The sequence below is a fragment of the Desmodus rotundus genome, chromosome 7, assembly GCF_022682495.2.
Source record: "Desmodus rotundus isolate HL8 chromosome 7, HLdesRot8A.1, whole genome shotgun sequence".
Taxonomy (NCBI): Eukaryota; Metazoa; Chordata; class Mammalia; order Chiroptera; family Phyllostomidae; genus Desmodus; species Desmodus rotundus.
The window spans coordinates 38,242,311-38,258,621 of record NC_071393.1 but is presented as its reverse complement, the minus strand read 5'-3'; the positions used below and the strand labels follow the sequence as shown (position 1 = coordinate 38,258,621).

Sequence of the window (16,311 nt, the reverse complement as noted above, 5' to 3'; positions counted from 1 at the left end):
TGAGAAGGTGAACACACATACCGGTTTTGACCTGGAGGCATTTCAGGGAAACTTCGTGGTTCTCTAGCCACAAAGAAGGAAGGATAGAAACCACAGCCCAGGACTCCATCTAAATAGTGAACATAAACCGAGATCGTCCCACGAGTAAGCTGGAACCCAGCTGGCTTCACCATTGAGGTAAGGGTGCACCAGAAATAACCCTCCTTTCTTCCCACTCAGCATTTCCCAGAAAAGTTGCTTTGGTTTGAGCAGAAAAGAGGCAAAATCATCTGTAGGAAGTTAAATCCGAAAGTCAGTCCTCTTACAGATACAGATTTGCAGCCTGAATTCATACTACATGAGCAGTTTAAAGTGATATCAAAGTTTCAATGTTGCTCTCTCTAGATACCTAGAAAAGCAAATGCACCTCCTCTCTGGAGGAAGTGTCTTTCAACGTATTTCGAAGAATCCTGTGCATAATTTTCAAGGACAGTGACCAGCACACACACAAATAACCAAGCACAGAGAAGGACTAAAGCACCATGTATAAGAACCAGCGGAAAAAACAGACCATAGAAACAGACCAGTGGGTACTTCAGAGTTTGGCATTATCACTCACAGGTTATGTAATGACTGTGCCTCGTACACGAGAGTATATAAAGCAAGTCTTGATGAATATAAAGGGAGAGATTGACAGTAATATGGTCATAGAAGGGGACTTTAACATCCCATTGACATCAATGGATAGACCTTCCAGACAGAAAGTCAACAAGGAAACAATAGCCTTAAATGACACACTGGACCAGATGGATTTAATTGAAATCTTCAGAGCATACAATGAAGAGCGGACACAAAACAAGTCTCACTAGATTTAAGATTGAAATCAAATCAAGAATCGTCTCTGACTATAATGGTATGAAACTGGAAATCAAGCACAAAAATAAAACTGAAAGCACATACAAAGACATGGGAGCTAACTAATATGTGAGAATGAGAACATAACATTACAGGTCTAAATCAAGAAACAAGAAAAACCTCAAATAAACAATATAACTTTTCACTTAAACTAGAGAGACAACAAATGAAGCTCAAAGTGAGTAGAACAAAGGAAATAGCAAAGATCAGGGCTGAAATAAACAAAATACAATACAAAAGAAAAAACAATACAAAAGATCAGTGACACCAAGAGCTGGTTCTTTGAAAACATAAACAAGATTGACAACCTTTAACCACACTTATCAAGAAAAAAAGAAAGAGGACCCAAATAAATAAAATCAGAAGTGAAAGAGAAGTAGCAACTGATTCCACAGAAATACAGGGGATTGTAAGAAAATATTATAAACAAGTATATGCCAACCGACTGGGTAATCTGGGTGACATGGATAACTTCAAGAAACATGCGCTCTTCCAGACTTCATCAGGAAGAACCAAAGAATCTAAATACACAGATTACAACTAGTGAAGTTGAAGCAGTAATCGAACTCCCAATACACATAAGCCCTGGACCAGATGCCTTCACAGGAAACTTTTACCAAACATTCAGAGAAGAACTAACACCTGTCCTTCTCAAACTATCCCACAAAATTTAAGAGGAAGACTCCCAAGCTCGTTTTACAAGGTCAGCATTGTCCTAAATTCCTAAACCAGATAGACCCTCCAAAAATGTAAACTACATGTCAATTTCCCTGATGAAAATAGATGCTACAATTCTCAACAAAATATTAACAAACTGGATCCAGCAATACATTAAAAAGATCTTACACTATGATGAATTGGAATTTATTGCTGGGATGCAAGGATGGTATAGTATTCACAAATTAATAAGTGTAATACACCACGTAAACAAAAGGAAGGGTAAAAATCACATAATCATATCAATAGATATAGGAAAAGCATTTGCTAAAGTCCAGCACCCATTTATGATAAAAACTCTCAGAAAAGTGGGAATAGAGGGACCATATCTCAACACAATAAAGGCCATATATGAGAAACCCACAACCAACATCATACTCAGTGGGGCAAAACTAAAAGCACTTCTTTTAAGATTGGAAACAAGACAGGGACGTCCACTTTCACCACTCTTACCCAACATAGTACTGGAAGACCTAGCCACAGCAATCAGACAAGAAGAAAAAATAAAAGGCATCCAAATTGGAAAGGAAGAAGTGAACTGTCATTATTTACAGATGACCTGTACTGTATTTTGCTATGTATAATGTGCACTTTTTTGCCCATGTTTTTTAGGGAAAAATAAGGATGCACATTATACATGGGTAGTACTAATTCTGTATCTATGTAAATGTTCTTATTTTTTTCATTTATGCTTGTGTGTTAAAAGTGTAACTCTAGAAAGCAATAACGATACCCATATGCAAGATAATCCCCTGAAATACGATAATCGGTTTTGTTGAACTTAGGACAAATTTGCAATGAAAGCAGTTTCAGCCAACAATTCAGCTGAATGAAACGAAGAGTGACGAATTGTTATCTGCAGAGTAAGATAGATGACCAAGTGTTCCCCACTTGGTAAGATAGGTGATGCCGACTTTATTACCATAGGGTGAACAGTGTGACATTTCTTTTCCTACACTGTAGGTGGGAGAAATTATTGGAAAATGTCAAAATGGTTTTCGTACACTGCAAGCTTTAAGCTAAACATCTGCCAAAAAGCATGGCAACAGAGCTGCCGAGAGACACTTTGGACCTCCTCCCACAGAGGGTGTCAGCAGATTGTGGAGGCAACTGGAAGAAAAGCTTCTTCAGATGCCAAGAGAGAAGAAGGCAATGTGAGGGAAGCCTCCAATGTGGCTGGAGGTGGAGCTGCAGGTGAAGACCTGGATTCTGGAGCAGCGTCAAACAGGCATCTCTGTTTCGACCAAGATGACAGAAGAAGGGAAGGGGAAAAGATTGCACGAGAAAAAACATTGGTGGTTTCTCAGGAACGCCTACATGGTGCTTCAGCTTCATGAAGAGAGAAGGTGTGAGCATGAGGATGCGGACGAAACTTGCCCCAAAGCTTCCAGCAGCCTATGAGAATCCAGTTTTGGAATTTCATTCATGTGTTACTGATCTTCGAAGGACTGACAACTCTGAGCTGTCCCAAATCGCTGAGATGGATGAGGCCCCGCCCACACTGATGTGCCATCCAACAGAACTGGGGACGTTGAAGGAGCGAAGACCATGGCCGTTAGAACCAGCAGTCAGGAGAAAACGCATTTCACTGTTGTTCTGGCCGGTTGTGCAGACGGGACAAAGCTGCCACCTGTGATCATCTTTAAAAGAAAAACATTTTCAAAAGAAACGATTCCAACTGGAGTTATTGTCCACGTGCATGAAGAAGGATGGATAAATGAAGGAGGCATGAAAATCGTTTTAACAGGGTCTGGTCACGAAGGCCTGAGGATTACTTAAAAAACCAGCTTTGCTTATTTTTGATCATTTCAAAGCCCATGTTACACAAAGTGCAAAAGCAACCGCAGCAGACTTGAAAACCCAACCTGCTGTGATACCTGGTGGGCTAACCAGCCAGCTACCGCCTCTTGACATATCAGTAAACAAGCCCTTGAAGGCCCTAATGAAGAAAGAGTGGAGGTCATGGATGCTGTCAGCTGGCGATGATTTAACACCTGCAGGCAGGGTCAGAGAAGCGTCCATCGCCCAGGTTTGTGATTGGACCCAAAGATCGTGGAAGGGTGTCGAGAAGGAAGTGGTTGTGAAATCGTTTAAAAAATGCAGCATCAGCAGTGCTGTGGATGGACTGAGGCCGATGAAATTTACCGGGATGAGGAAAGTGACTCTTCAGAAGACACTAGTAATGTAGAAATTGAAGAAGACGATACTTCTGATGTTGACAGTGATGAAGACTTCTTGGCCTTCTGTGATGCATAAATACCGTAAATTTGTTACCCGTGTGTAAAATTTCTTATATCTTATATCTGTTCTTCTGTTTTGTAATTATTTGTTACATAAAAATTCTTGTACCATAATATGTTCAAAAATAAATACTAAAATTCCTATATATAATACAAAAAAAACAAATATCTAAATATAAATAAATAAGTAATTGAATTAAAAATTAAAACAGAAGATTTTTCTCCTGAAAGTTTGGGCCAAGAATGTGGGTGTACATTATACACGGCAAAATATGTTATATAGAGAACCCTAAAGATTCCACCAAAAAACTACTAGAACTGATAAATGAATTTAGTAAAGTGTCAGGATACAAAATAAATATCCAGAAATCATTTGCATTAAAATCACCAATAATGAACTCTCAGGGAAACTAAGAAAACAATCTATTTACAATTGAATCAAAAATTAATGATGTAACCTAGCAAAATGTAACCAAGGATATAAAAGAACTGTACTTGGAAAATTATAAGACTGAAGAAAGAAATTGAAGAAGATTCGAATAAATGGAAGCATATACTGTGTTCATGGATAGGAAGAATTAACATCATCAAAATGTCCACACTACCCAAAGCAATCTATAGATTCAACACAATTCTTGCCTAAATATCAATGGAGTATTTCACAGAACTAGAACAAATATTCCAATAATTTGTTTGGAGCCACAAAAGACCCCCAGTTGCCACAGCAATCTTGAGAAGATCAAAGTTGGAAGAATCACACTCCCTGTTATCAAACTATACTACAAGGCCAAGTTATCAAAACAGCCTGATACTGGCATGAACAACATATAGATCAGTGGAGTAGAACAGAGAGCCTGGAAACAAACCCACATCATTGTGGTCGATCAGTATTTGATAAAGGAGGCAGGAACATGCAATAGGGTAAAGGTAGTCTATTCAATAAATGGTGTTGTGAAAATTGGACAGATATGTGCAAAAAAAATGAAACTAGATCACCTTCTTACATCATACACAAGAATAAACTCCAAATGGATTAAAGGCTTGCCCTGGCTGCTGTGGCTCTGTTGGCGGGGCATCATCCCCTCAAACTAAAGGCCATGACTTCCATTCCTGGTCAGGTCACATACCTGGGTTGCGGGTTCAGTCCCCGATCAGGATGCACACAAAGGCAACCAATCGATGTTTCTCTCTCACATTAATGTTTCCCTCTCTCCCTCCCTTCCCCTCTCTCAAAAATCAGTAAGCATGTCCTCAGGTGAGGACTTTAAAAAAATGGATTAAAGACTTAAATGTTAGGCTTGAAACCATAAAAATCCTAGAAGAAAACATAGGCAGTAAAATCTCGGACATTTCTCATAGCAATATTTTTTCTCATTTATCGCCTCATCCAAGGGAAACAAAAAATAAACTAATGGGACTACCTCAAACTAAAAAGGTTTTGCACAGCAAAGGAAAACATCGACGGAGTGAAAAACAACCCATCGAATGGGAGAACATATTTGACAATGATATATCTGGGAAGGAGTTAATATCCTAAATTTATAAAGAACTTAGAAGTCTCAACACCCAAAGAACAAACAATCTAATTTAAAATAGACAAAGGACCTGAATAGACACTTCTCCAAAGAGGACATACAGAGGGCCAATAGACCTATGAAAATAGGCTGAATGACACAAATCATCAGAGAAATGCAAATTAAAACTATAATGAGATATTACTTCACACCTGTCAGAATGGCTATCATCAATAAATCAACCAACAGAAAGTGTTGTCAAGGATGTGGAGAAAGGGGAACCTTCATTTGCTGTTGGTAGGAGTGCAGACTGGTGCAGCTACCGTGGAAAACAGTATGGTGTCACCTCAAAAAACTAAAAATGGGACTGCCTTATGACCCAGCGATTCCACTTCTGGGAATATAGCCAAAGAAACTCGGAACACTGATTTGAAAGAATATACGCACCTCAATGTTCATTGCAGCACTACTTCCAGTAGCCAAGATTGGAAGCAGCCCGAGTGCCCATCAGTAGATGAGTGGACACAAAAGCAGGCTACATTTACACAGTGGGCTTTTGTGACAGCATGGATGAGCCTCGATAGTGTTAGGCTAAGTGAAGTGAGCCAGTCAGAGAAAGACAAATACCCATGATTTCACTTATAAGTGGAACCCTGATGAACAAAATCAACTAACAAAATAGAAACAGCCCCATAGACACACAGAACAGACTGGCAGCTGGCAGAGGGGAGGGGGCAGGCAGCAAGGTGAAAAAGGGGACGGGACTGAGCAAAGAAATAATTTTTTTGAACCTCACTGATAGCAGTGTGGTGATTCGCAGAGGGAAAGGAGGGTGGGGAGGGTGGGAGGGGGTGAGGGAGGAAAATGGTGATGGAAGGAAGCAACGGGGGGGTGAACACAGTACAGTGTACAGGTGATGTATTGCAGGACTGTACACCTGACACCCATGTGATTTTCTTAACCGGTGTCACCCCAGTAAATACAAAATAAAATGAGTTATGTAAGAAAGTGATATAAGTGTATGTTTGCATTGCTCGTGTAATTAAAAAATCCATGAATAAAGTAAATGCAGGTGAAGGCCTGTGTTACTCACTCTTTTCATGATGAAAGTGAGAGTGGTTTGCCGTCTAAATATCCGGTGAGAGGGACTGATGAGGTGAATTGTGATGTACATCAGGATTAATTTTATGTGTTCATTACAGTTACTAATTTTTAGCGACATGGAAAAGTTACTGCGTAGCATTAAGTGACAGCAGTATACAAAATTGGATGTTTAGTATGATCTTAACTTTTTACAAAAGTTTATAGAAAAAGCCTAGAAAGAAGTATGTCAAATGTGAACAATGTTACAGATTTATATATATATTTACGAGCTATAGACTTGAGTGACATCTATTTCTTTATGCTTGTTAAAATTTGTACTACTTACAATTTCTAAAATGATTGAGTTATACTTTTAAATTGGAAAAAGGAAGAAATTTTAAAAGGTATATTCCTCTTCTCCCGATCTGAAGTTCACGGTAAAGTAGTAATATTACTCATTTATAGGCACTCTGAGTGGTGGGAACCACTGAGCTACTTTGATGGAGGATGGGTTGCAGTCCTCTGTAATTCTAGGCTCATGGAGTGTAAGAGATATAAACAGCATTGTTTATGTTCTTCTTTATAATCAAGTGAGGCTTCCTGTTCCATTATTTACCTCCTGCTGGAATCTAACCCTGATAGGCTAACAGTTGGAAGTGTTTTTATTGATTTTTAGAGAGAAGAAGGGAGAGGAGAGGAAAGGAGAGAGAGAAAGAGAAAGACTGATTTGTCATTCCACTTATATGCATCCATTGGTCGATTCATTTATGTGCCCTGACTGGGGATCGAACCCAAAACCTGGTGTATGGGGACGATGCTCCAACCAATGGAGCTACCCGGGCAGCGCCATCTGCTACATCTTTAATTGGGTGGTTTTGTGCTCTGTGATTGCTTAATTTTTGTATTGTTTTTTTAAAGATAGCATTGTTTTTCACTTCAGTAATGCTTGAGACATTTATATTGATGTTTGGTAGCTGTGAAATGAGAACCTGAGTTGAAAAGCCTAATGAAGTAGAAAGAGTGGGGCACTGAACTGAGCTCGAGGAAATGTTAAAATCAAACTCACGAAACAAATATTCAGAAGAATACATGTTCCCCTCTAAAACCAGCAGAAAATGGATACGTGTTAATAAATGTGTTAAGTAATTCTAAACCTCCGTATCATCTCTGCGCAGGAGGAAGCAATTCCGGTATCTGCAAGAAGCCAAGGGGAAAAAGCCTGGTGTCGTCAGTGAAGAGAATAACGACAGCAAACGACTTGCAGGAGAAAACACAAACCGTGCTGTGTTAAGTTACACCACAGGAGACTTTTACAGTGAGAAGCTAGAGGTAACTACCGTTGACTTTCGGAGTCTGGTGCCTGGGTACATCCCACATGGCTTAGGACTTGGCAGTCGTGCGTTTTTTCCCCAATCGGTGAACCTTTTAACTGATTAATGACCTTTTCTTTGTTGTTCTGGAGTGTTAGCCAGCCTTACACATGCAGAGGTGGGACAGCAGGCACCAAGGCACTAGGAAGAAGTAAAGCCCGTAACTCCAATATCTTCACTTCAGCAGAAAAAATCTCTTCCAAAGAAATATATGTGCCAAAAATCCAGACCAAGGTAGGACCAGAGGTCCCAACGTCTCTGACATGAGGAAGGGGCGCAGGTCTGCCGGGCGGGCTCAGCGAGCCCGTGCCAGACTGTTCTCTCCGCTTGAGTCCTTGATGTTGTCGTTCACTTCTCTCCATAGTCTGCGCCATTAGCTTCTGTATTCTTGCTCACGTAATATAATTTTGGCCTGTTAATGTTTCCACTGTAGCTACTTAGCCAGGGTGTTCAGAGGTTTATTGGGGGGAGGACAATGTTCGGGTGCTGCGTGAGTCACAAAGAAGAAAAGCATGCAGTTTCTGCCTTGATGGAGCTAATAAAAAGCCCAAGAAACAACTCACCTAACAAAAGAATGTTAGATTCTACAAAACGTTTTGAGGGAACTAAAGGGCAAAAGAATAAGACGAAGATCAGACAGCATTGACTGAGCACCTATGGCTCATGGGCACAGCACTATGTACAGATAGGGATATGTAGGCACATCATATAGATACACGAGTACACATAAATCATAGTTACAAAATCTGACGTGCACTAGGCCAGTAGTTTGCAATTTTTTTTAAATAGCTGCGGGATTATTTATTCAAACCATATTGTAGCTGAAAACTCGGTATGTCAAAACCAAGCAAAACAGCAGAGTTGCTCTTGCTGTAGAGAAAATTAGGGGGTTCGGAGCTTCACTGGATCTTCTGTTCTTTTCCTGTCCCCTCACCTCACCCCAGTCCTGAAGTATCTCTCTGGAACCCGTAGGGCTTTGCGGATTACACCTTGAAAAATCACTTGAAAACTCCATTTATGTAGCAGTATTTTTATAGCGCACCAAAGGGTATTCAAATCCGCTTCCCGTTCTAGTGCAGGAAAGGTCACTGCTTCCTGATGTAGCTGCATACCGTCGAACAGCTCCAGTTACGGGGAACTTTTTACCCACATTACACTAACAAGTTGCACTTCATGATTCTGGTACAGCTTTGTGTCAAAAATCGAACAAGTTCTTTCTTATGAAAACTCTTCACGTAGTCGAAGTCAGGTAATCTGCTGCCTCATCTTAATTCTCTCTACATTCATATCCTTCCACTCGTTCAAAAATCATGTATAGTGAGCACACATCACACATAATACTTGGGCTCTGAGAAGTTCCTGCCCTTATCCTCATGGATCTTACCTTCTAGTGGAGGAGAGAGGCGTGTGCAGGCATAAGTCCAAATCAGTTTATCAAGACAGCAGAGGAGGGCTAGCTAACCCGGGTCAAGGACGGCTTTCTAGAGAAGAGACGTTCTGATCGAAGTCTTAGAGGATCAAATGACTGCATGGCAAAGGGAGAAGGGCAGTTCCGGCGTGTAGCGCAGTGTAATAAATAAAGGCAGAGAAGTATGAAGAAGCTGTGGAGGAGGCAAGGAGCTGTAAATAGTTCCGTGTTGTTGAGGCGCAGAGACCGAGGTGTAGGCAGTATTGAAAACGAGACAGGGGGGCTGTGAAGGAGACTGGACGTCATCCTTTGCGTTAGGGCCTCCCTGACTTTGTCACAGAGGGAAATGGAAGCCCAGCTGGCAGGATTGGGAATCCTTCTCTGTCTGAAAGCAGGTGCATCTCTGAGTCAAAAAATACAATTTCAAAAGAAGGCATTTAGAAAAATGTCAAAGAGCTGCATTCAAAACAAGAACAGTTTCACAGGGAAATCTACCAACTCTTTCAGGAACAGACAATTCCAAGGATTTTTAAACTGTTCAAAAGTACTGAACAAGAAAGAAAAGTTTTACGTCTTTTCAAGGTTGCCAGCATAACGTGGATTTAAAATGTCATGTCAGGATCGCACATAAAAAGAAAAGCCCGACCGGATGCCGGATGCCTAAGAACACTAATGATGCGAAAATCCTTTTAAAATGTTGTCCATTGGAATACAGCAGCACATTAAAGGAGTAATAAACATTGCAGCCAAGTGCAGTTTATTCTAAGAACGTAAGGAAGATTCAATGTTAGAAAATGAATAGACCTACGAGAAGTGAAATACTGTGACTATTTCTATAGGTGCTGAAAAGGCATTTCACATAATTGAACACCCATTCTCGGTTTTCTTTAACTGCATACAAAGGATAGCTGGCAACCGGGAAGGAGACGTCATGCGTGGCAGGGAGGCTCTGGGAACGTGAGCATTAGTGGTGGCAGAATTCTGACTTGGACGGGTGGCCCCCATGGTCCCCAGGCTCCGGGCTTCACATTCTTGAACCACACCCTCCTGTAAGTGCAGGTAAAACCTGTGACGTGCTGCCAACCAGCTCGGTATGACAGGGGTAAGGGAGTTTTGCTGACAGAAATAAGATCCCTGATTAGTTGACTTTGAGTTAAAAAAAATGGAAATTATCCTGGGTGAGCCTGACCTAATCAGGCAAGTTTCTTAAAAAAGGATTCAAGATTTCCCTGAGAGAGTTTCCTACTGGATTCAAGATTTCCCTACTTAAAGTAGGAAGCCACCATCTTTGGAGAAGGTCACCTGAGAAAGAACTGTGAAAAGCTTCTAGAGAGCAGCCCCCTACTGACAGCCAGCAAGAAAGCGGGGCCTCAGTTCAGCAGCTGCAAGGAAGTGAATTCTGCCAACAACTGCTTGAGCCGAGAGGAGGGCTCCGGGCTTCAGAGAAGAACACAGCCCGGCCACACCTTGTGAAGCCCTGAGAGCAGGGAGCTCAGCCGGATTCGCTCGCAGTACGTGCCGCTGCTTTCGGAAGTCTGTCTGCGTGGTCACCCCCGCGCACGAGGGCTCTCTCCTCTGAACACTGGTTGTATCCGCTGTCTGAATATCTCTTCTTTACTGATTAATTTTTCTAAGTTAGCTTTTCATAGGCCCATCTCTCCGAATAGACTGCAGGTTCTTAAAGGACTAGTTCAGAGTTCTCTCTAGGCAAATGTTAGTCGATGATGTCTAATTCTGAGCAAGTCTCTCAACTTCTGTTGTCCTTAGTTTCCCATTTATAAAACGGAGATGCAGATTAAATCCCAAAATCTTTATAGGTAAAATCGCTGTACAACAAATCCTACCACTGGCCTACCGTTCTCCCCTAACCGTCTTCATAACAACAGAAATCAGTTCAGTGAAATGACAGAAGCAGTACCGTATAGAGTTCACCTCACCAGGATTGGACTTGTAAAACGCCTGCTTCGTGACCCACACAGGTATACTGCATGCAGCACAGAAGAGTATCTGAAAGCATTTCAGGTGAGAAACGCTTTATTCAGAGAGCAACAACCATGGCTTGACGGTCAGGGCAAGAGAGGCACGTCCGCGGCCCTCCTTTCCAGCGCCGTTCTGGACAGGAGAGCGGGCCCTGCTGGCAGCCACCTGACCGGCGTCCCGGGAGCGGAGGACAGGAGCAGTGAAGGAGTAACAGTGCTTTCAAATGCAGTTCCTAAATTAACTTATTATAGCAGATACATTCTGTATCGACAAGTTTGTGAAGAATTGATGGAAGAAACTACAGCTGGAAATTTTAAAGCCCCCAGAACTGCTCTATGCCAATATGAAAAGTTTGTTTCTACTTGTACTATGTATAAATTATTTAACAAGATACGTCATTTAAAACTTCTTTATATACTTGTTATACCTATATTAACGTTTTCATCTTACTGCTAGAACTTTATATCTTTTTAAACTCAAAATCATGCTTTAAGAAACACATAAATCTGCATTCACTATATATGCTCTGTGCCTTATACTTGCGTGAATGCGTGGCTCACTTTAAAATACTGCAGGTTTCAGTTGGTGACCTCTCATCCTTCTCCCTGGTCGTGCCCGTGCAGCGCAGACTTAGCAAGGCAGCAGCTACGTGCTGTTCTCGTCGGCAGGCGAACCCAGTGCAGGGGGCTCGGTCCCAGACTGTGTTTCTGGGCTGGAGAGGTTGGCTTCGTCAGAGAAGCCGCCGGCTGGACCCATCTGCTGTTTGTCACGCAGCAAAACCCCTGCAGCTTTTCGTAACCGGCCAGCCAGTGACCCAGTGTCTGTAGCACGTGAACTAAACCCAGTCGGCATGGTGAGCCTTGAAGGACGAGTGGCTATTTAGAAAAATCTTACGTGTCATAAGAAAATTTCCCAAATATGCCTCTGTTAGGGAGAGTTAGTGACAACTGAGACACATCATTAATTCACAGTAATTACCAAGAATGTAAAATATATTTTATTGTTTTAAAAAGTATTGAAATTTTGAGAAGGAAAAGAAATAGAAAAAAAGAGGAAGACCTCATGGTCTCACCAGACAGACTGTCTTAATGACACTTCAGTGTGTGTTTTCTCTGTGTGTATTTTCTAACTTTTTGATGAAAATTTCAGACATACAGCAAAGTTAAAGGAATGTTACACTGACCACCTGTACACCCAAACCCAGCTCCCACTGCCAACCTTGTACTTGCCCCGCCACATCTCTCTCCCCTGCCCTGTCCTCCACCAAAAACCTGCTTTATCTTTTAAATAGAGTTTCAAGTTATTGCAGATATTAGCATGCTTCCCCCTAAATCATTCAGTATGCATATCATTAATTAGAGTTCAGTATCTTACGTAGTTTTTTCTGAGGTAAAATGTATACACAATGAAATACAGACCTTGGGTGTATAATTGCTAGGTTTTGAGAAATACATACACTAATATCACCCAACCTGTGTCAAAATTTCATTTTGTATTTTTCCACTTAGCATTATAATGTATTGTTCTTGTAACAAATACTTATAAGTGTAATTTTAATGGCAATTTGTGTTGATATTTTAAATTTAACTCTTTAATTCATCTTGAAATTATTTTGGCGTTTTCGGTTGCAGGTTTCAGGAGATCCTTTTCAAGTAGTTACACCTGTTGTCTTGTTGACATTTCTTCTTCATCGATGTGAATTGATTCCCTGGTGATTCTGATTTATCTGATCTATTTCATTGAATTTTCCATATATATTGACTTTCCATCGTCATGCCTTTATACTCCCCAAAAGTATCAATTTCCTAAATTAAGGTTGAATTCTTGCACTAAACAAAGTGACTTTGTTTCAGCCTCTGGGATGAAGGTGGAGCCCAGCGCCTGCATATCCGTGGGTTCAAAACTTCCGCGGTTGTGTTGTGAACGGAGATGTCTGATTGTAGGTGGAGAGGGGACACTTCCTTTCAGAGGCCAGCCTCTGGACCCCAGGCTTGCATGTATTTCCTCTCTTGCTTGTACGCCTTGTACACGGTGTACGCGGGCCATGCGCACTGCCTGCTTTCCTGAGGTGCAGAGCGGATTTAGAGCATGGTCATTTGAAATGTGTATGTGGATACTAACTGACCTCATGCGCATTGAGATTGTCGGTACTCTGAACCACCCAGCACTAGAAGCTATGCGTCTGCATTCGGCTCCCTGAGTGCACAGACTGAGAGAGAGAAACGTGACTGCCGGCCAGGGGGGAACAGTAGTTACGATCCAGTGTCTCCGAGAAAGGAACGCAGTTCCTCACAGCGTGGTCTCGCAGCGTGGGCATCGGCTGGGGAGTCGTGGCTCCCGACGCCGCCTTCTCAAGCACAGCTCTGTGCCCGGACTGTTTAGGGCAGTGTTCCTGCCCTGATGGTGGGGTCAGAACAGATGAGTTCAGGGTTCTCTGGTTCGGCTAATTGTTGCTTTGGCTTTTGGATTAATTGTGACTCGGTGCAAATTTTTCTTTTTTTAACAGGAAACAAAGGGGAAAAAGAAATTCTGCAACATGTATATAGAGGACCTCGTGAAGGAAGCCACAGAAATCAACATGAAGAACGAGGCTTTGCAGAAGCTGTGGCCACAGATGTTCATCGAGCTCGTCAGGGATGCAGTCATAGAAACCCGCAATAAAAACTCCTACATGAGGCTTTGCCTACAGCAGATAACTGATCAGAAATAGAAGTGGCTTATAGTTGCCGTTGATTTTAGCAGTTTTCTGCTCTCGCAGGTTGAAAATACGGAGGTTGAACACGCTAAGACAACAACAATACTGTCCGACAAACCAGGATGCCAAATGGTTCTTGCCTACTGTTCTCACGGTTCAAGGTTAGGAAGGAAAGAAGGAAAGTGAGGGAAGGGGCTAGTTTTCTACAGATGGCGACCAAACAGCCTGAGGGAACTGAGCAGCGTTCAGAGCTGCCCTGGCCTTGGGAGAGCGCCCCGTCCTCACTGCCTGCTTCCAACGCTGCCGCTGCCGCTGCTGCTGCTGCTGCAGCCCCAAGCACGCGGCGTTCCTGTTCGCTCGTGCTTCAGCAGGGACTGCTTCTGCCTCCTTTCAACCGATGATTTCCTGTTACTTGCTTTTTTAGTTTGTCATGATTTCAAAGCCAAAACGTTATTTTGTATAAGTTTATTATTAAATGTATTGATAAGTAAACAAAAAGTATGTTTGCCTCATGACAATAAAATGAATTGTCATTTGATTGTATGTTGCTCTTTAGCTGTGTGGGAGCCCTTCTTTTTATTTACCTGGGAAGAGGTGCGTACCCTCAAGGCGCCACAGGAGAGCCTGGGCGTCACTGTGGGCAGAAAATAAGGAAATGAGTCGTCTTAAGGGACCGTCGGTGAATGTAAGATGCGGTTACACATCAGCATCGGCTTCTCTGAAAGGTGTTTCCTCTTAGCTGTTCCGGGGCTCTTTGTGTGGGTAGACGTGTGTACCTGTGCCTCAGAAGTAGTAGGAATCTACGGGTGAAAGTTTCTAATTTCTCTCACTTCATTTAAAGATCAAACATAAATAGGGGTTTGTCCCAGCTCGTGCTGTTCAGGAGGTTGGTTGGGTGCACGGCCATAGCTGGAGATGACACAAAAGTCCTATAGACCAGCACATAGGTCTTCAGTTTGCTCAGGTTTTTCTTGGTAACCGGTAACTGGCAGCAGGACCACCAAGATGTGGGAAAATGAGAATGAAACAGGACAAAAAGGACGTACAGAAATGCTTGGAAGGAAGGTAGGGGAGCTGCTTCTGCAGTGCTGAGCAAGACCCCACAGCTAAGAGCTTCTGTCATCCTCCCCCCAAAAGCAGCGCTCAGGGTTCTGAAGGAGGCCAACATGCTACAGAGCGTCCCTTCGGGTCACGCCGTCCTGGGTTTGCATCTGGGCGCTGGGGCTACCACCTCGATCGCTTGCGACCAACCTGAGCCTCGGTTTCCTCTTAATAGCGCCTGCCTCGCAAGATTGTTGTGAGGGTCGCAGGAGATCATGCATTTAAAGCATTTAGTGTAATGCCTGGCACACAGGGAACAGCCGATAAATGGAGCTGCTATTCTGGATACAAGCTGAACCGCAGAATTAGCGCCCAGGACAGGAAGAGGGGTTAGTGTTGCTTGATGATCCTTCAGTCTTTCCAAATTGAAACATACAGGCCACTTTCATCTGATTAGTTAAGGGTAATAATGTTACCATAGGTAGGCAACTAGTTATTAATAAAAGAGCAAAGGGAATTAGACATAGAGCTTAAACTGGGGAGTATAAGCCTGCTTGCTTAGCCAGGAAGCTGTGGCCTTTACAGACTCATTCACACACTCCAGGGGACTGCCACCAAGGACACTGAATCCCCAGAGCACAGGAAGTCTCCCCAGGGGAACTGCCTGCCCTCCCATGCCGGATTGTTGAGGGGCCCAGGGGGAGGGGCTTGGCCAGAGGGGCCTGTCAGTCTGACTAGGGAGTGGACCTGTCTGAAGCCTGTGAAAGCTTGGAAGATCGACTAGTTATTTAGAAAAAGCTCCTGGTTGTAACCCCAGGGGAACAGAGAGGCAGACCGCATGGGCTCCAAAGGACTAAGCTTTAATGTGAAACAAACTCTGGACACTGGCCTTTGTTTTGGCCTCGCTGAAGTCGTGGACTTTTTCCATGGCGGGACATCAGACGTGGGACACGGGCAGCCTTCCACCCGTGTAAACCTTACAGCAAGGCCACTCCTCCCTCGGGGGTCCCTGGAGCGCTTTCCTCGTGATCCCATGCAAGAGCTTGAGTTTTACCACCACCAATCTCTCCTGGTGCTTCTACCTTGTTTGGCACAGAAACGAGATCCCCTCTTGAGGGAGATGTTGTGAAGAGAAACACCGTGTGTGTGGTCGTCTAGTAAAAAGGAAAGGCGAGAGCTTGCGGCTGCTCAGGAGTGTGGGGAGTCTTTGCCCACTCTAGGCTTTGTACGTGGAGTGGCCTGGCTGGTTAATGAATGATCTGTATGGCTTCCTGAGTGTTGCCTCTCCTCCCTCAACCATCTCATCCCTGATGCCAAAGGAACTTGACCCTCACCTGTACGTGCCGCCTTGGCCATCCTCTGTTGTTCT

At 42.9% G+C, this 16,311-nt stretch overlaps 1 protein-coding gene across 1 annotated transcript in view; it reads left to right on the top strand.

Annotated features, from left to right (window-relative positions):
• Positions 1-14,439, top strand: part of LRRC49 (leucine rich repeat containing 49) — a 146,087-nt gene extending 131,648 nt beyond the window's left edge. Inside the window, exons 15-16 of the mRNA XM_024557498.4 lie at positions 7,624-7,777; positions 13,713-14,439. Coding sequence (XP_024413266.2) covers positions 7,624-7,777; positions 13,713-13,916 — 358 coding nt within the window. The 3' untranslated portion in view covers positions 13,917-14,439. The remainder of the gene's footprint in view (positions 1-7,623; positions 7,778-13,712) is intronic.
• Positions 14,440-16,311: the final 1,872 nt, after the last annotated feature.